Source organism: Sceloporus undulatus, chromosome 6 (genome assembly GCF_019175285.1).
Source record: "Sceloporus undulatus isolate JIND9_A2432 ecotype Alabama chromosome 6, SceUnd_v1.1, whole genome shotgun sequence".
Lineage (NCBI taxonomy): Eukaryota > Metazoa > Chordata > Lepidosauria > Squamata > Phrynosomatidae > Sceloporus > Sceloporus undulatus.
The window spans coordinates 160673512-160693327 of record NC_056527.1 but is presented as its reverse complement, the minus strand read 5'-3'; the positions used below and the strand labels follow the sequence as shown (position 1 = coordinate 160693327).

General features: G+C 41.4%; 2 protein-coding genes across 3 annotated transcripts in view; one reads left to right on the top strand and one right to left on the bottom strand.

Annotated features, from left to right (window-relative positions):
* On the bottom strand, nt 1-8042 carry RAMAC (RNA guanine-7 methyltransferase activating subunit). 2 transcript variants are annotated; one of them, XM_042477015.1, is made up of 4 exons: nt 7954-8042; nt 5731-5877; nt 3080-3256; nt 1-924 (listed from the first exon to the last, which is right to left on the bottom strand). In XM_042477015.1, exons 2-4 carry the CDS (start codon nt 5865-5867, stop codon nt 720-722), a joined length of 519 nt encoding a protein of 172 aa, XP_042332949.1. In that variant the 5' UTR covers nt 5868-5877; nt 7954-8042; the 3' UTR covers nt 1-719. The 2 variants fall into 2 exon arrangements, with proteins under 2 accessions (XP_042332949.1, XP_042332948.1); XM_042477014.1 differs by having other exon boundaries at nt 5731-5880; nt 7954-8000.
* Nucleotides 8043-19742: 11700 nt separating this feature from the next.
* The window catches only part of LOC121934035 (SHC-transforming protein 4-like), a 1970-nt gene continuing 1896 nt past the window's right edge, over nt 19743-19816 (top strand). Inside the window, exon 1 of the mRNA XM_042474010.1 lies at nt 19743-19809. Coding sequence (XP_042329944.1) covers nt 19743-19809 — 67 coding nt within the window. The remainder of the gene's footprint in view (nt 19810-19816) is intronic.

The following is a 19816-nucleotide window of genomic DNA, read 5'->3' as shown; positions in this document are numbered from 1 at the left end:
TTTCATTCAGCCTCTGGATTTTATTTCACACTGTACAAGCAGCATGCACCCAGAGAAACAAAGAGAATACAAACTTAAAAGGACACTGAGTAAACAATGATGAATCTAAAAACAAAACTGAATATTTTAGCTTTCACAATGATTTGATTCTATGATTTTAGGATACTATGATTTCCCCTTAATTTGACACTTTAGCTCATTAGCTGTTTGCAAATTAAATTGAAACTTAAACCAGCTCTGCCATGGGAATTAATAAGACTTTGGAATAATCAAACTGAAAAACTGCAAGCCTATTTATCAGCAACAGCCAAAAAAAAAAAGGGGGGGGGCAACAAGAATGCAACCTGTACATGATATATTACTAAGGTCAATCATTCTTCCCATAAAAGGTTTATGTCAGACTTTCAGGAAGGACAGCCCCTTTCTGCTGAGAGTTACTGCCAAACAGGTTTGACACAAAGCAAATCTCCCAGCCATTAAGTATATATATGGATGTAATACGTTAGAGTGACAAGCGAAGGCAAGATAGCAAGTTCACATTTAGTTTTTGTATTTTAGTTTTCACATCTGCTGTCTTTCTTAGACTGCAGAAATACAGCAAGATTTTTAAAAAAGAAAATCCCTCCCCCGACATTACATACAAAAATCTAAAATATAATAAAACTGAGAGAACCAAAGAAACTATTTGTTATACTGGGCAGTCAATGGAAATGGCAATACTAGTAATAGCCATACTGGGATCCCTGTGAATATGAACCATAACCATACTGGGACATCCGGCCTCGTTGGGGGTAGGAAGTTTGTCCTTGTCTGTGTTGTGAATAGTTGTTCCCCCAGCCTCTTTCTTGCCACTGGTTGGATCTATAGCCTCCTTGATGGCCATATCTGTCTCCTCTGCCTTTAAACTGTCTGTTGTCTCTGAATCTGTATTAGGGGAGAATAATGTCTTTAATGATATTTACTTTCAAAGTACAGCACATCATAGGGTAAATGAAAATCATTTTTTTAATAAAATGAATTTTATTTAAATATATTTTTTAAAATCATAAATACTAAAGTTCTGTTTAGTCAAAGAATAAGTTTGTTAAATATTAAATAAAAAGCTCTCTACTAAATGCACCAAGTCCAAAGAAACTTTTGTATTAAAAAAAAATGAGGATTCCATTTGATCATTTCATGCACGGAAAAGGCACATTTTGTCCGCTTTGCAGATTTTCAATTTGCTTTGCTGATAAGACAACAACTCTTCTCCTTTATCAAAGTGCCTTGATAATTTTGAGATTTTTTTTCTGTCCTTCCCCTTTTGACCATAAAACATCAGCAGTAAATTTAGAAACGAGTGATAATCTAGTGTATATGTTAATAGAGATCCATCTCTTTGGGATCTGTTCTAGGGGCCTGGTGACCACCTCTAGCCATTTTGCTAAAAAAGCTGTATTTCCTCCCAAGGTGTCTTGTTTTGGCCTTGTAGAAAATGGCTTGAGATGGAAGATGGCCTTCTGATCCACTATATCTAGCCGGGTGTCTAGGCAGAGTTAGAAACTAACCATATCTTCCAACCAAAGCAAGGTACTTCCTAAGAGGCCAAGGCTACCTCCTATAATGCTCTCCTTTCAGCAATTTGTCTTGTGGACAGCAAAATGCTACTGATAATTCTTTTTTTCCCTGGGCATTTCTAAAGATTAGAGGAAAAAGCCTGATGAACAACCAATGCTGCAAGAACTCCATATCACAGACGTAAGACAATTATCTGTTCCAGAGGCAACCTTTTCATCTTATTCATCTGGGACCTGTTCCTGTTTACACTTAAAATGAATAGCTTTTTTAGAAAAGAAAAGAAAAAGAAACATTAGGGGGAGAAATATTTTTCAGCAACATCCCCAGGGAATGAATGCATCAACTGGCCAAGTAAGTATCTTCTCTCATTCAAAATATTTTGCAAGGGTAACTAAGTCATTAAATATCCTTTGAGAGGTTGAAGGCTGACATATCAGTGATAGACAGAAAATCCTAGGCCCACTCTGCAGCATCTGGGCCTTCCTTTTAGACGCCAGGGAGCCTCTGCCACAATAGGCTGTACCAAGATAGATAGGTTACAGATCTGATTGCTTGTAAAGCACCATCACAGGTTCTAAGCTTCTGATTTCATAATGGTACATTCAAGTTAAGCGAAACAGATCTACAAACCCCTCACACAGTCCAAATCCTGTGCAATCCAGCACAAGCAATACTGAAAGCAATCTAATGCACAATGTCCTTTTCTGTTTCCCAAGTGCCAGCAGCTAAGATTAAATTCAAACTAAGAAGGACAGTATGTACAGCCTGGAGCACAGGGGGAAAAATCCTTTTCTGGATGACTCAGAATATTTGCAGTAGGCATAAAATCCCAAGTGCTTAGTAGTGGGGGACAATGCATATTCGACAGTCGCAAAGAATTACAAGGAGCACAGATAAAGCTGTGCAGAACAGGTCACACATTATCTAAGGATGTAAATGAAATCTTTTTTAGACAAAATGTATTTAGTCTGCTGCTTAGCACAGCCATTTTTTTGTTAACAACTACGCCAAAGAAAACAGGCTATTTGGCTTATTAGGAAAAGCTTTCTATGATGCCTGAAAGAAAAGTCATTTCATGACCAAGCAATCCCAAGGGTAATTTTTTCAAGAGTTTCTTTTTATTTCTTTTGTTATAAACAGCACTTTGCCGCAGCTTTATATTAAATGTAAAACTACCATCACTATCATTTGACTTGAGAGCCATACCATTTTCTTTTCTACCCACTAACAGGGAGAAAAAAATCCCCTGGAAACTCAGTCAAATAACCACAACCAGAAGTCCCATAAAGAATACCATTTCACTCTTAACTGCCAATAAAAAGTTAAAAGTATGGTGGCCAAGGGTGCAAACAACGTTCTGCAAGGATGAAGAGGAAGGGTCCCACCCTGTAAGTTGTGATCTGCTCCATAAAATGGCCCTACAATGAAAATAACCCCTGATGAAGTGTTACACAGTGAATGAGCTAACCTCTATTTCCTCTACATGAAACCTAACTTTCAAAACAAAAGCAAAATACAGTACCGATCTCGGTATCGCTGATTACCACCGGATCTGTTTCTCCAGTCTTCTACTAAAGGAGGTGGGTCTGCAGGACGTTGGACATATTTCTGATATTCTTCATCTTTCGGTGTGTATCGATGTGCAAACATCTTTTCATAATTCTGGAGGATCTCAGATATATTGGGCATGCTGGGTTCTCTGAAGGTACAAAAAAATCTATTCAGCTAAAAAGTTGCAGAAGGGGCTGAGTTGAAGTTGGTGATCAAACTAAATTTATAATATGAACTGAACAATGCAACATGGGAAAGGGTTTGTTTCATGTGTCAGCTACCAAGCTTCTCTAGTACCAAGGCAATAATCATGAAGCTGTGTACTTAACCATATGCAGCTTTCAGCAACAAGAACAAGAAGTTCAGCAATTCTAGGCAAACAATTCAGACAACAACCAAGAGATTATTCCTAGAAAACCAGGCACAAATATGCTTTATATCAAGACTATTCAATCTGTTATCTATCAATTCCAATATATTTTAAAACAAACATGTACTGCAACCTTCCAGGTGCCTAGAGTCAAGACCCTGAAGATTGCTGAAAATGGTTTTAGGAATCATTTCTCATGATGTATATGTTTCTTTTTCTTACCTTCACCTCTCGTCAGTCAGGTCTGCAGGATATTGAAACAATACAAGCACTTGCAAAGCTGTTTCTCAGACACAAAATCAGAATATACACAAAACTGCTGTCAATTTTTTTTTTTGGGGGGGGGATGTTTCTGTCTCTGTCTAGCTGTGATGTGTGTGTATCACTGCTGGATTTTTGCTGCTATCCAAGGCAGGCAGCAACCCCCAAAAGAATCACAGAGCCTGGTGACAAGTTACCATATGTGAATAGACAACTTGCATTCCTCTTTTGGTTCACAAGCTGTACCTTTTCTGAATGATTTTAAGGTTATTCATAACTGCAGAACAGATTACAGTCTGTGCATATTTTCTGACACAATTCTTAACTGAACTATTTCCCCTTAAGTATATCTGTATATTTATTCATTGTATTTATTTACTGCCTTTCAACATTCACATTCTCGGGATGGTTATCAGAAAATCAAGGTTTCCACATACTAAGAAAGAACAACTGAATAAAAAAAACATTGTGTTGAATGGATTAAGGACCTTGAGTAAGTCATGGTCCAAAACACACTGCAGATATAATCCAGTTTGAGGCCATTTTAACTGCTCTGGCTCAGTGGTAGGGAATCCTGGGAATTGTAGTTTATTGTGGCACCAGAGCTCTCTGATAAAGAAGGCTAAATGTGTCCCAGAATTCCCTAGCATTTAGCCAGGGCAGTTAAAGCAATTGCAAACTGAATTATTTCTGCAGTGTGTTTTGGACCCAAGTTTTCTCTTTTGAGAAGCTTCTTCACTCCACAGCAAAGAATCATACGCTCAATCTGTTCACTTATGGGAAAAGACGTAATATTTGTAATGTCTTCATCACCACTTTCAGCTATACAACTGGTTGGAACAGCAAAAATTTTGGGGAGCCATTCAGCATAGGCTGAGTCTCAAAACTCATTCAGCCACTGAGTCTTAAAACTGTAGCAGAGGGAAGTCCCATTGTAAGCCACAGACTATGTAAGAAAGGGTGTCTCTGTCAAGAAAAGCTTTGAGTAGACCAAGACACCATTTCAATACAATAAGACAAAACAAAACCCCCAAACATTATAAAACAGGAGCTGATAACTATAATTGTAATTAGCTTTTACACCAGACTTTATACTGTGCAGGGTCTTGTTCATTTACTTTAGTTATGACCGCAACGTTTAATATTACAGAATTATCAAAGCAACCTAAAATTAGGATGAAAAAGAAAAATATATAAATATAATACATAGGGACTAGAAAGAAATAATCCTTTCAGTAACTGTCAAAACAGTCAAAACAACACTAAAGGAAGTCCTGTAGTACAATGGTTAAATCCTGGTACTGTAACCACAACGTTGTGAGTTCGATCCCAAGGCTCCAGGTTGACTCAGCCTTCCATCCTTTCGTAGGTCAGTAAAATGAGTACCCAGCTTGTTGGGGGCAGTTGGCTAACACACTGTAAAATGCTTAGAGCATGCCTAACACTATAAAATGGTATAGAAGTGTAAGTATTATTGCTATTGCTATTATTTCTTAAGACTCTTCATCAGGGACTTGAACATAAACTTTAGGCTGATACTGTCATTCTTCTTCCATTTTTGTTTAGTGTTCCTTAATTGAGGAAACAACCAAAATGGAGAATAGTCACTCTGCTATTATGGTTTTACCATTGGAAAAACAGAGACCTAGGTTGCAATGGTACAGGGACTGATTCCCCTCCCGTTTTTATTGATTTTGAACAGATTTGGTTTCACTGTGCCTCTGTGCCTTCATATGCTCATTTGTCCTATTTTCATTTGCACATTCTGTTCTTAATCATAATGCCCAAGAACTGTGTCTAATTAAAACAGATGGTCACTAACAATTGTAGGCACATGATTAAAACTGATTCATTCATATGTAATCTGATTATTTGTACTTCAGGCTTTTATCATTTTGCACTGGCTTATGGCCGCTCCATAATGCACTCTTACAACTTCCCACAGTGACCAAACAAGCAAACCTATGATAAAGGGAATGGTTTCACCAGACCTGTTCAGCCAATCTTCTACTATAGGAGGTGGATCTGAAGATCGCTTAACATATTTCTGGTATTCCTCATCTTCTGAAGTATATCGATGACTAAACATCTCTTCGTAACTCTGAAGAATATCTGTTGTGGAAGCCATTCTGGAATCTCTGCTAATATTAAAAACAAAAAAAGCAATTATCAGAATATTTGAAAGTCAACTATTCAGGTAAATCATTGGACTAAATGGTTCATAGCCTGAATATGAAAAATGATCAAAACACTATACAGTATAAAAAAGTTTATCTCTGCCACACAAAATATTACATCTGCTATTCAGCCTGTAAGCCTTATGCATACATAGATGTGGATGGGTCCACATGTGGTTAAGCAGGAGTATAGCATGGGTCCTTTCCTGCTTCACACTAGTGCTAGGAGTGTGCAGGTTAAAGGACCCATGCTACACTCATAGCTCTATGATTCTATTTTACAGTAACTGTTATGGCAACAGACTATGGAATCCCAGAGTTTATAGTTTGGTGGGACACTAGAACTCTCTGAATAAGGATTCAAATATCCTTCTTTAGACTACAAATCCCAGGCCCTACAGGATGTTGCCATGGCAAATAAGGTGGAATCACAGCACTATAATTGTGCAGCATGAAAGGGCCACATGAGTTGCATTTCATTACAGATACCTGGACTAGGACACTCTAACCATACTAATGGTAAGCACATGTTTTGTCTCTGGATCTTGCTGGTAGATCACAGGCGTCTACAAAAACCCAACCTCACAGAAAAAAGGCCTCTTATGCTTGGAAGGACTTGTTTGCACCAAGCGATGTTTAGAAGAGGTAAGGCAACCAACGGTCCTCCAGATGCTGGCAAACTACTCTTCCCATCACCTCTTCTTAGTGTCTAGCTGACATGGCCTGATGGGAACGTAACTATGGGGAGTCCAATAAAATCTGGACAGCTACCAAAGTCCCCAGCTGTGGCTTTAGAAACATGAACTCATTACTGAGAATGAAGCGTCTGCAATAAAACCATCCAGAAGGTGAGCTACAAAATAGATAGTGCTTCCTGAGGAAGAAAAAATGCCATCGCAACTGTAGTTTGTCCCTCTCTTAACTTGGTCCTACAAAACTGAAGGTCATGAAAACGTTTTCCAACATGGATGCTGCTTTTTCATATAGGAATCTGGTGTTCTGAAACCAAAAGTGACCTCAGATTTGCTCCAACAACGTTCGCTCACAGGTTGCTTTGACATTTTCAGGGTGTAATATGTGAACAGACAAACTAATCCTGCAAAGAGTAAGAAAGGGGTTAAAGCCTTGTAACGGACTTCACTCGCTGACACGCAAAACACAACTCGATTCAAAAGAACTATGTCTTCCCATTGGTTGTGTCGCTTCAAGTTCTTTCGGACTTATGGCAAGCCTAAAGCAAACCTATCATGGGGTTTTCTTGGTAAGATTTCTTCAGAGATTTGCCAATGCCTTCTTATGAGGCTGAGAGAGTGTGACTTGCCAAAGGTCACCCAGTGGGTTTCTCTCCTCTCTGTAAGGGCATGGGCAGCTGTAATAACTGCAAAGGAGGACAGGGCACCCCAAAATGTAGGACAATCAAGAAAAATGGAGGGCATGACCAAATAAAAGCTAAAAGCGCTCATAGGAATATAAATGCATGCCTCTTTGTCCCGAACAGAAGGCTGAAATGTAGGACACATCCTGGGAAAGGAGGACATGTCTGGTCACCCCAAGGACAAAGCACCGCAAAATAAAGGCCACTGAAGAAAAATGTAGGACACAACATAAAAGAGTTTAAAAACTGATAGAAACATGAATCCATGCTCCTTAGTCATGCTCAAAATGGAGGGCACTCCTGGATAGAAGGTTGAAATGTATGGCATGTCCTGCAAAAGGAGGACGTGTCCGGTTGCCCTGAGGACAAAGCACCGCAAAATGTAGGACATCACAAAATAAGAGCTGATATTACTGCTAGAAATATAAATTCATGCTTCTTAGTCAAAATGGAGGACACTCTGGAATTCCTGCTGGGACACAAGGCTGAAAATGTAGGGCACGTCCTGCAAAAGGAGGACGGACCTGGCCGCCCTGAGCGTGATCGAGACGCAGAGTTCGCACTCTGCACATGCCCAGAAGCACGCCTGGTGAGTAAAACAACAATAACCACAACAGAAGAACAAAAGGCGCCCCTCATTCCTGAGCCAAATTCCAACCCACCTTGGGCTTCCGGTCGTCTCTCCGCGCACTTCCGGTCCCCCACTTCCGGTTTGTTTTCCTTTTCCTCCGGTTGCTAGGGCAACGAGGCCTTCGCTGAACCGGGTCCCCTTTGGCGCCATCTAGTGGCGGCTGGGAGAAACGCTCCTCTTTGACTTGTTGAAAAGCCATAACCATTCATTCTAGCTAGAGATGATACTGTAGTCCCAAACACACACTGCAGAAATAATCCGCTTTGAGACCGCTTTAACTACCCTGGCTCAGTGCTAGAGGATTCTGGGAACTGCAGTTTTATATATATATATATATATATATATATATATATAGTTAACTGAAGAGACATCTATCTATCTATATACTGTATATAAACTCATCCCTCCATATTTGCAGCTTTGATATTAGCGGATTTGATTATTCACAGATTTGAATAATATGTTCTCTCTAGGAACATCTAGGTCCTCCAGTGCAACTCTATGGTCCACCTTAACTAAAAGTTGCACTGAAAGGCCTAGAGATTCCTAGAGAGAATGTTCCATTAGGCATTTATAACTCATCCAGCACAATTCTATGGTCAGTTTCTGTTGGACGTTGGCCACAGAGTTGCATTGGAGGACCTAGAGATTCCTAGACAGGTGTCCACTCAGGCAAAAACATGGTGTTTTTGCTGTTTGTGGTATATATGTTGTTATACACTTGTCCCTCCATATTCGCTAGGGTTAGGGGCACAAGACCCCCGTGAAGTGGAAAAACCACAAAGAACAAAAACGCTACGTTCTGACCTGAGAGGACACTTCTCTAGGAATCTCTAGGCCTTTTGGTGCAACTTTTAGTTAAGGTTGGCCATAGAGTTGCACTGGAGGAACTAGATATTCCTAGAGAGAACATAATCAAATCTGTGTATAATCAAATTGGCAAATATCAAAGCCGCAAATATGGAGGGATGAGTGTATATTCTTAATTGATGAGACATCCCCAATATGTGTGTATATATGTATATCCAAAAACCCAGCCTTGATTTTGTCATTTTCTGTGTGGGACACCATATTGCAACCTCATTATTTGTAACAGGATTTGAGCATCCACAGATTTTGGTTAGAACATGGGGTCCTGAAACCAAACCTCAGCAGTGACTCAGGCCCAACTACAAATAATGAACAGATCCAGAGTTCAGTTAATACACAGAAAAGAATCTGTCCATTCTACAATGTCATCCCCTTCTATCTCTTTTGAAGGCTGATTGTTGCATTTCTGCATCATTATATCAAAGAGTAGTGACTCTACTCAATTGTGTATCTTATGGGATATATAACTGGTTGGAGAAAGCAAGCGAGCGAGAAAACAATTTGGAGAAGGTCCATTATTTAAATGTCTTAGAAATAATGATGACCAAAGACTTTCAGACTTTTGCTAAGCCATGTAGTCAGAAGGAAAGCCTAAGTAGCATCATTCAGGGAAATACCTGATCAAGGAAATGCTTGAGGTACGGATGAGGCACAGGATTAGATTAAAATGTCAGATTTTAGATTGTTCCACAGACTGGAGTTATCACTTCACAGATGATATTAAACACTTTTTAAAAGATGCTGGCATCAAGGGACTTGCTCTTCATTATCTCCCATGTTTCTCACTCTAGTAAACATGCATAATAAATAGCTTAGTTGTGTCCTGTGTTCAAATGTGGGGAAGAAATTTTACACATTGGATATTCCCCCAGAGAACTGCTTTCCTGTATGGAAAATGCAAAGGAACTGCCCTGTTAGTCTGGAAAATCAATGTGAAAAGGGGATCTTGAAGCACCTTTGAGAGAAGAAGCAGGTAAGAGAGAGAAGCTAGTAGCATGAATCTTCCTAGACTTGAGTCAGCATCTGCATCTCAAGTAATAATAATAATAATAATAATAATAATAATAATAATAATAGACTCAAGTCTATACAAGGTCATGCCAACAGCTTCTGCCTTTCAGCTAGTCTCAAAGGCGCTACAAGATCTCTTTGCACACTGTATGGAAGGTGGTCTGTGTTTTAAGTATTTTGCAATCTTTTTGCCATTAAGAGCTTCAAAACTGCCAGATGTAAAATTCAATATGCGAAACTTTCATTCTATCCATCAAAGAGCTAAAACAGAACTCATAATAACCATCGTTTGCACCTCCCTTTCACTGACCAAAAATATATATATTCATATATAGATAAATAGGCAAAACACAAGTAACCAGAAAAACACATTTTAATATAGAAGAATTCTAAGTACAGCTGTTTTACAGTGTAGAAATATTTAATACATATTCAAAAAGCAACATATTTAAATCAGAAATCACTTGGACACTGGCAGAATGTTGTCACAAATATAAATTAATGTTAAGTAGTGTTTGTTTCTTTGTTTGTTTAGGCAACAGGACTAGTTGGTCTTTCCCCTTTAACTCCAAGTTTTTATTGAGCAACTATACTTTCAGCTCTGGATCCTGGGGGAAATGTATAGGACAGAACAGGACTGTAATGTGGAGCATAGCTATGGGTCACTAAATCTTCCCCTCCTACTACTCACTCCCAAATCTGTGAATAATCCATCCCAACTGGGCACCAATACAACACACCTTCCCTACTACTGACTCACTGCAAATAGTATGTGTTTAGTCTGCTCTTGACTTTAGCAGTTGCAAAATGCTGAAAATGAAAGTTTAGGTTATTCCTGCGTCTTCCTCGAGACACTTAAGCAGTTGGGAAAATGGGGGTGGAAGTGCTGCAGGAACTGTCAAACAAGTTGCTTTAAAAATGTGACAGTGCCTCGCTCTGGCTCCTTCTCAGCTAAAGGGATGGACTTCCCAAAGATGTTTTCTTCCCCTTCTCAGGGCTGGTCTACAGCAGTGGTTCCCAAACTTTGGTCCTCCAGATGTTTTGGACTTCAGCACCCAGAATTCCTGACTGCTAGCATTTGAAGTCCAAAACATCTGGAGGACCAAAGTTTGGGAATCACTGGTTTAGAGGATGTCCCTCACATGTGCAGAAATGCACATGATGGTCCTTCATCTCTATGAAAAAAGAAAGAGGGGGGCCAGAAGGGATGTGTGTGTCTCTTTGGGGCATGTCCAGAAAGGTTCTAAAACACCAGAGAGATTCCATCTAATCCCATTCCTATCCTTGGTTTCCCTTAGAAAGTGGAATAAAGAGAACGAGAGAAAAATGTCAGAAGGAAAACAATGAATATTGGGAGTCAAGAGGAGGGGGGCAAGTATTCACACCTTTCATTTTCTTTTAGGGTGGCATCATGAACCAAAAGAAAATTCCTATAGATATTTGAAGCCTATGTTGGGATTTTTCAAGTCTATCCTTTGTCCTCCTCCCTAACTGTGATGGCCTCTCTTTCTCCAGCAGCACCCAAAGCCATCTTGCATTCTGCTCCATTCGTATCCTCAATAGCTGTCCCTCCAAGTTACATGCAATGTTTGCAGGAGACCTAGTCAGCCTTTTAGAAACAAAAACCAGCACAGGGTTGGTCTTTCCTCAACAGGCCCAAAGAGCTGGGCAGAGAAGCCAATGCCCAGTGTTCAACCAGTATGGGATTATGGGATTGGGGCAAAACCCAGATGCCCCCATTAAATTTCATTCCTACATTCCTCCCCTTCAGAAACATAAACTAACACAGCAGCACATTTAGAGTCTCTGCTTCTTGGTGTGATGAACCAGTAGTCTCTGCTATTATTACATCAGATCAAATTTACTCAGAGGTGATTCCCCCTCTCTTTGGTTTCCAGTTACAGTTATATTCTAGACTCTTCTGCTTTTCAACCCGTGTGGGATTATGGGATTGGGACAAAACCCAGATGCTCCCATTAAATCTAATTCCTAGGTTTCCAGTTCCAGTTATATCCTGGACCCTTCGGCTCTTTATATATACCTTCTAGGGGAGACCAGTGTACAAAGAGAGTCTCACAGTGGCGCTTCTTTGCAGGTGGAGCATTTGGGTCTGAGACTTGGGAGTGAGGAGGTGGGAGCAACTGCTTGTCACTGGTGGCTTTCTCTGGGTGGAAAGAGCGGTAATGGCCTGAAGGCCCTTGGCTGTGGTAGCTCATGGAAGGCCTGGGGTCAGACATTCGTCTGAAATCCTGTCGGTGATAATTCTGAGATGCGCATTCACCTAATCGTCTCTGCTTGGAGTCCTGGTCGTACCTGGACAGAACAAGAGACAATCACAGAGAGGTGTCACCTCAGAAGAAGACATCCAGCAAAACCTCCTGCCCTTGGGAGTCTTAAGAATTATGTTCAAGTTGTTCCCCTAAATCAGGTTCCAGATCTAGTTGGACCAAACTCCCAGAGACCCTAGTCAACACAGAAGATGGCAACAAATAAATAATAAATAATAAATAAAATTTTTATTTATATGCCGCCCTTCCTCCGATCAGGGCGGCTTACAACATATTTAAAACTACAAAACCATTCAAACAAACACTGGGCACTGCAGTCCAGGAACATCTGGAGGGCTTCACCATTTCCATCCCTGCCATAAATACGGAATTGGAAGTCGGCTAACGCTCTCTGGCCAAGATGATGCATTCTCTATCTCAGAATAGAGTAAATATCTGATAGTGGAGTCATGTGATGCCAGCCCTATAGTGCATACCTCTTTTCTGCAACATTAGAAAAATGGTGAGTGCACCTAACAATCATCTAATCACACTATAGGCAGTTCACAGTTGCAGTATGGGATGCACAATGTCCACATTGCCAAGGTCCAACTACTGTGAAAAGTTTAATGCTTTGGGCCCTTGGCTCCTCCTAATTTCCAACAAGTATTGGAAGGAATGCACAAAAACATACAATACATGATAGAAATTTAGTTGCTGGACAACACAATCTGGAAGTCCCAAAGGAGAAAATAAAGGCTCACCTGTCACCGTAGTCCCTATGGCCCAAGTGGCCTCTGCCTCTGCTGTACTGATCGTATGGCCGCTTGCGGGATGGGTAGTTTGCTTCATAGTTGGCCCAGCTGTAGTGAGGCTCCCTGTGTGGCTGGTGGTCTCCAAAGTGGTGCGCCTTGTAACAGGGTTGGTTATACTGACGTTGCTGTTCTCCAGCCCACACTTGGTTGGGGTTGCCACCGTAGCTGAACTTGCAATCCCGCTGCCAGTTGCCTTGCTCTGCTAACAAAGGAAGGGAGAAGGGAAAGGGCTCAGTCTCTTCTGCAAGACACCCAGGAGTTGAATATTTCAGGGAGGTCTGTCCTGAACAGGATTGCATACAATCTTTGGGGTTCTGCCTGAGCTGAAAAGGGAATTTTTGCTAGAGTACATCAATAAGGGCAATCTCCTCTAAGGACACATAAGTAAAGTGCAATTTCTGTGCTGTTTTACAGGTTTCTTCTGTGATGCAGCAGGCAGGCAACTATATTTTTTATCATTTTGCTGGGTTTTTAAAAATCTTATGAAGCATTAATTATGAAATTATACATCAGTGGATGGCTACATACAAATTCAGTTATTTCTTACAGGTAATGACATTCAAAGCATGTATCCACACTGCAGAAATGAAGCAGCTTGACTCCACTTTAACAGCCATGACACAATGCTAAGGGATCCTGGATTTGTAGTTTTGCGAGATATTTAGCCTTTTCTTTTAGACAACTCTGCATCCCAGAATTCTATAGCATCGAGCCATGGAAATTAAAAAGTGGTATCAAATTACTTAATTTCAGCAGTGTGGCAGCAGGCAAGGCCCCAAACAGCCTGAAACTTCAGTAAGTGAAGGAGTCCTTCTCTTCATATTCACCAGGCAGGGCAGTCAAAATTCCCTCTTCTACATAAGCATTAAAGAAAGAGAAGCCCTCTCCAGTTTTCACTCTAGCAACCCTACAGAGCAAGGACTTAGGAAAGGGCCTTCTTTGCTGTGGCTCCCTCGATTTGAAAGAGTTGTGTGTCAGCTTCTGACTGCTTTCTAACCTGTACCACTGAAGTGTCTTTGCTTTGGGTCATTGTAGTTGTCACAAAGGTGTCCCTGTTTCTGGGGAGGAGGAGGAGGAGGTGGTGGTGGTGGAGGAGGAGGAGGTGGAGGAGGAGACGGCTGCTGGACCTTCTGAGGAGGACCAGGAGGTATCTCAGGGATTACAAAAACCTGGCTGGTCCCAGAAGGCTCTGGCTGAACTGGCTTTTTGACTCCCTCAGACTCCTTCTTCTTCTGTTCCTATTGAGAGCAAAAGAGGTTTAAAGGGAGATGTTAGTGAGAAACCTAAGAGCGAGCTGGCCAAAAACTGAAAAAACCATAAAAGTGGAAAAACCACTAATAACAAATACACTCTATTTTTAACTGAGAGAACACCTCCATATGAATCTCTAGGTCCTTCAGTGCAACTCTATGGTCAACATCTGCCAGACATTGAGCATAGAATTGTACTGGAGGAGCTACAAATGCCTAGTGAATTGCTCTCTCTAGGAATGTCTAAGTCCTTTAGTGCAACTTTTAGTTAAAGTTGACCATAGAGTTGCACTGGAGGACCTAGAAATTTCTAGAGAGAATATATCCATACAATCCGTGAATAATCAAATCTGGAAAAATCATAGCCGCAAATGTGGAGGGATGACTGTATGTTTTATTTTGAAAAAGAAGCTCTAAAAAAGGAAAACCATATCCAGGCTTGCAATTAAAGATGTGAAGTCAAAGGCTTTCATGGCCAGCTTCCATAGTTTTTTTCAGACTATGTGGCATGTGTTTACAAAAAATAATTAAAGGTGTATCTGGATCTTTTCCTAGTAGGTATGTTTTTTTCTCCTTCCTTCCTTTCTTTCTTTCTTTCTTTCTTTCTTTCTTCAGAAAAGCCATATTGTTTCCATTCACTGACAAGCATCCACATGACAGTTTTCACATCCCCCTTGAAAATCCTGATTTTCAACCTCACCTCCTCATCCTTGGCCCGCTTTCTGCATGCCATCTTGTAAACCCTGTGCAACTTCCTCACGTGAGATTCAGTAAACTTTGATACAAACACCCACAGGTTCCTGGGAAATAAAGTGAATTATAATTTCCCTTTGTGTTTGTCAAGTGCTAAGCAGCCATTTGACAACAAAATTCCAGGTTTCTTTCTGTTGAGAAAAAAGGGCCTCTCCTGGCCCTAAAACAGCCAGGGCCACCTGAAAGTCTGCAAGAATCCCCCTCCCCATTTGTAGGTGGCATTTAGGGGCAATTTGGGAGGTGCAGCCCTCCAAGGTCCCCTGGGGCAACAATTCAGTCTTCTAAGCCCTAGACATGTATATAGTTGGTCTAGATCTCTAATTCCCAAACACTGGTCCTTCAGTTGTTTTTTAGACTTTGACTCCCAGAATCCCCAATCAGTTTGACCAACAGTCAGGGTTTTGGGGAGCTAAAGTCCAAAGCATCCAGAGGATGAAAGTCTGGGAATCACTGGTCTACACTAACTGGCGGTATAGATCTGGCCTATCAAATTATGGGCTGTTAAAGTCAGGTCACCTTGTTCAAATCCAGTCTTTGCCACAAATTCCCACAGCTTACCAGGGACAAACAACTCTGATGCCATCTCAGCCCCTATAGCTTCCAGATGTTTTGGACTTCAACTCCCAGAAGCCTCAGCCATCTTGGCTAGTGGTCTGGGATTTTGGGAGCCAAAGTACTAAACACCTGGAAGGTCAGATTTCGGGAATCACTTCGCTATAGGGACAATACTAAATGGAAAATAGAAGCAGCCAAGAGACTGATGATGGTAGAATGGGTTATTCTGGAATAAGATCTGGCTAGCTAGTACCATGATCAAAATAAGCATTCTATGTTACAAAATGTTGTTGCAGATCCCATTTCTGGTTCCTAGCACCAACAGGGCCATACCTCTGAGACATAAGGAAGGAATTCTATGCATCCAGGGCAGAAGCTTCTCTACCCAAAGAGGGAAGGAGAAGAAGGTATCAACCTCATTGTCACCATCCAAGGATTACTAATGGCTTCAGTGTCATGGAAGTGTAGAATCAGGGTCATATTTCAGTTTAAAGGGAACTGTCCATGGTGCTGAACCATATCCATCGAACTCTTAGAGGGTAATAAAACTGAGAGTAGGTTGAATGAACCCCTGACATGGAAGCCATGGCCCACCATTGCTCTCTTCCCTTTAGCTGTTGTCCAGACTACAATCTGCCATGTCCATCGGCTCTCAAGGGGAGCCACCGAGAGCCAAACAAGCTCAATTTCTATAGCCCTGCCTTGAGTTTTCTTTCTGGATTACTGTACTTGATTCTGTGACAAAAGGCCTGACGGGAACGGAAATGAAGCTTACCCTCGCCAGAGACTTCTGTCCTTCTTTTCGGAATAAGTTTTCAAGTATTCGCAGATGCGGTCGCCTAACGTCAACAGATGGGTGCGTATGTGCTCCACCTTTTCTGTCACCAAGAGCCCTTTGCCTGGTTTGTCAAACTCATGCAGGGCCTTCTTGACTGGCCGCATCCACTCTTTGCACTGAAGAGGAGAACAAACAGAGAGCAGAAGCTACACATTAGTCTTGTGCAAGTGAAAGGTTGCAAGAAAGCTAGGGAGAATTTTTAAAACCTGACTATTACCTTGGACAGGGAAGGAAGGAAGAAAATCAGCTCATATGAAATGTGATGCTAGAGAAGAGTTCTACTGATACCCTGGACTGCACCCTTTCTTGTGCTATGGGGGGGGGGGGACTTACGATTTCGAATGTCTCCACATCCAAATTTCCCTCCTCTTCTTCCTCCTCCTCTTCATTTCCTGCCATAGGGGTGAGCTCGCTTCCGGCCATAATGTGTACATGGCCCTGCAATGGGTTCCCTTGGTTTCCAGCTTTGGCCTCACTGTCTTTGGGCTGTGAAAAGGGAAAATTGGGCAGCTTAGTCCTAACGCAAAATCAGGGATGTGATAAAATCAGGGATCTGACCATTGAAAGAAAGGAGGGGAAGTGGGCACGGCCTTGCCTTGTTGTTGTTGCTATTGCTGTGTGTCTCCATGTCATTTCTGACATATGGAGACCCTACGGCAAACCTGTCACAGGGTGTTCTTGGCAAATTTCCTCAGATGAGGTTTGCCATTGTCATCCTCTGAGGCTGAGAGTGTGTGACTTCCCCAAGGTCACCCAGTGGGTTTTTAGGCTCGACCAGGCCATCAAACCCTGATCTCCAGTGTCCTAGTTTAATGCTTAAACAGCCATGCAGTGCTGGCTCTACCTTCTCTATTTTGTCCTTAGTTTTTGTTCCTTCCTTCTCATCCTCCTTTTTTCTTCTTGATTGCAGCCTGTTTCTCTTGATTTTCTTGGTTCTCTTTCTTCTGCTTCTTTTTCTCGGGGCTCTTATCTCGTCCATCCTCCTAGAAAAAAGGAAGGAGGAAAAGAGAATCCTTCTTATTCCTTCGTTCTGCTAAAAGCTGCCAAGGAACATCTTTTAAATCAAATCAAGCAATGATGTAGGAATAACAAGATCCATTGGCAAACAGCTGGCCGGCCCATGTAGGAGATTGGCTGGGAGGCCTTTGCAACACTCCTTCTGGTTGGCTCCAATGGACCTGCCCCTCTCACCTTTCTCAGTATGAGGTTGTACCCCAGAACCCATCCAAGATGCCATCCACCAGCTGTTTTTCCAATGGCCAGCCTTCTGCCAGAATCTTAGCTCCTGGGGCCTTTTACTGAACTGGGACAGGAGAGACAGTGATGATGGGATTTATGAGGTTTGCTTTACTTTGACCTCTCCTTCTTCTGACAATTTGTCCAAGTGCAGAGGAGAGACTTCATTCCCATGGAAAGATGCTCGCTTAAGGAGGGAAATGGGACCAGATGTAATCCCTGTTTCATAAAGTGCCTCACTCACATTTGCAAAGTTACATCTGACACTATGGAAACCAGGAGCTTCAATTTGATACTAACGTCTTTAAAGCCCTAAATGGCTTGGGACTTCCATACTGGAAGAAGTGCTTCCCATGTACCCATTTGCCTGAGGACCAAAGTGTTTTGGAGGGGACCTCCTCTATGGGAGCTGTACATAATGGGAAGATGTGAGAGACAGCCTTTTCCTCTGGGATTCCTTTAAGGGCCCAATTGGCACTGACATTTATTTTATTGAATGCCAAGTAAAAACATGCCTCTTTGTTTAATCCTTTAAGGGGCCATTGGATTAATTTCACATTTCTGCATGTGTTTGGTTTCAAATTGATTTAACAGTCTGTAGGATCTTCTATTTTAATTTGCCATATTTTTTCAATATGGTTTTAGCCTCTTTAAATCACTGTTGTTTTAATTTGCAAAGAGAGCTCATGGCACCTTTGAGACTAACTGAGCAAAGAAGTTGTGGCATAAACATTTCTATACTGGGTCTTCTTCCTCAGATGCACGGAGTGACCTAAGGTTCTTCCAGGGCACCCCTTCACTCGATGCATCTGCAGAAGGAGATCAGTTCGACAAAACCTGATGCTACAATTTCTTTCGAAAGCACAAGACCTGGTCCAGCACCTCTTGGCTTTTCCAGTGGCTTTTTGGCACAACTGACCTCTTTTTTCTCTTGCACACTCTGTTTTTCCTCCTTCTCTTTTTGGACCAAATACAGCAGGTAATGCACCCGATCTTGGAGCTGCTTCCCTTGTGGCTTTTTGTCTGTCTCAGCTGGCAAGATCTTTGGATGGGAAAATAAACAAAAACAAAATAAAATCCCGCACCTTTTTTTAAAAAATCCCCTACCAAAGCATGGCAAGGAATAGTCAGAAGGCGAGATCTGAAACTGATGTGGACATTATTTTCTGGGAGAAGTTGTACGTAACATATTTATTTCACATGGTCATTATGATATTTCTGGTTGTTTTTGTGCAATAAGATTTGTGATTGCTCTATCTTTTTCCCTCTCGTTGTATGTTAATAAATATAATATATGAAAATCAACAATGAAAAGTAACAGCTTATTTTTGTAAGGAACTCACTTGCTATATTATTATTAGTTTCCAGTCAAAAAATGATGTGTAAATAAACCTGACCTCTCTTGTAAAATTCATTGCATGTTTCTCAATACAGACAAAGGCCTGTGTCCCGTTGTGTCTAAACCCCTAGTGGCTTCCATCCTAGTGGGACAGTGAATCCATATTGATTTTAATCTTGACTATCCAAGGCATTGGATTTAGTGGGAAGAAGAGAGTTTGGAGCCGATTTAACGCTCCCCTGACTCAGAAACCACCACTCACCCAGATATACTTATAAATTAAATAGCATCCCCATTGAACTCAATAGACTATAGGACTACAGATTTAGGCTCTGAGGTTGGTCACAAAGACAATGCAGCCAGTTGCCCAGACTACATGGATCATGAACTGAAATTATTGCTCCAGGCTAGACTGGAAACTTTGTTTTGGGCGAGAGAGGAGCCACCAAAATGAAATTTTAGATCTTTGTGAAGCAAAATCTCACTGCTAGTACCAATTGCTGTACTTGCAGCAGAATTGGGGAGACAGAAAAGTCCCTGGGGAGTGTGAGGTATAGCTAGTCTGTGCACCAGCTGCCCCCAGAAAAAAAGCAGCACAAGAGATCCAAAACTATCAAAGTCAAAGCTGCTTGGACTCTCTCACCTCCGATTATCGTATTCCATTTTTCTGCCTCCACTTTTCCAAGCCTTTTCTATGCAGTGCAGTTAAAAGCAAAATAGGTTGCTGATCCAACTGCACAACTGAAGTCCAGTTTCCCCAGGGAAGTCTCCACATCAAGGTCTCAGTTTTGCATGATTACTACATCATTGCTGCCCTGGCTTCCTTTATTTTAAGGGTGCATTCTTGGTGGGGAGGAATAACTCACTGTCTTTGAAAGACAGCCAAATGCCTGGCCGCTGCCCAAATCTAAAACACTACTGCAAGTGCATGAGGCTACTTCTCTACCTTGTTGGTCAGTT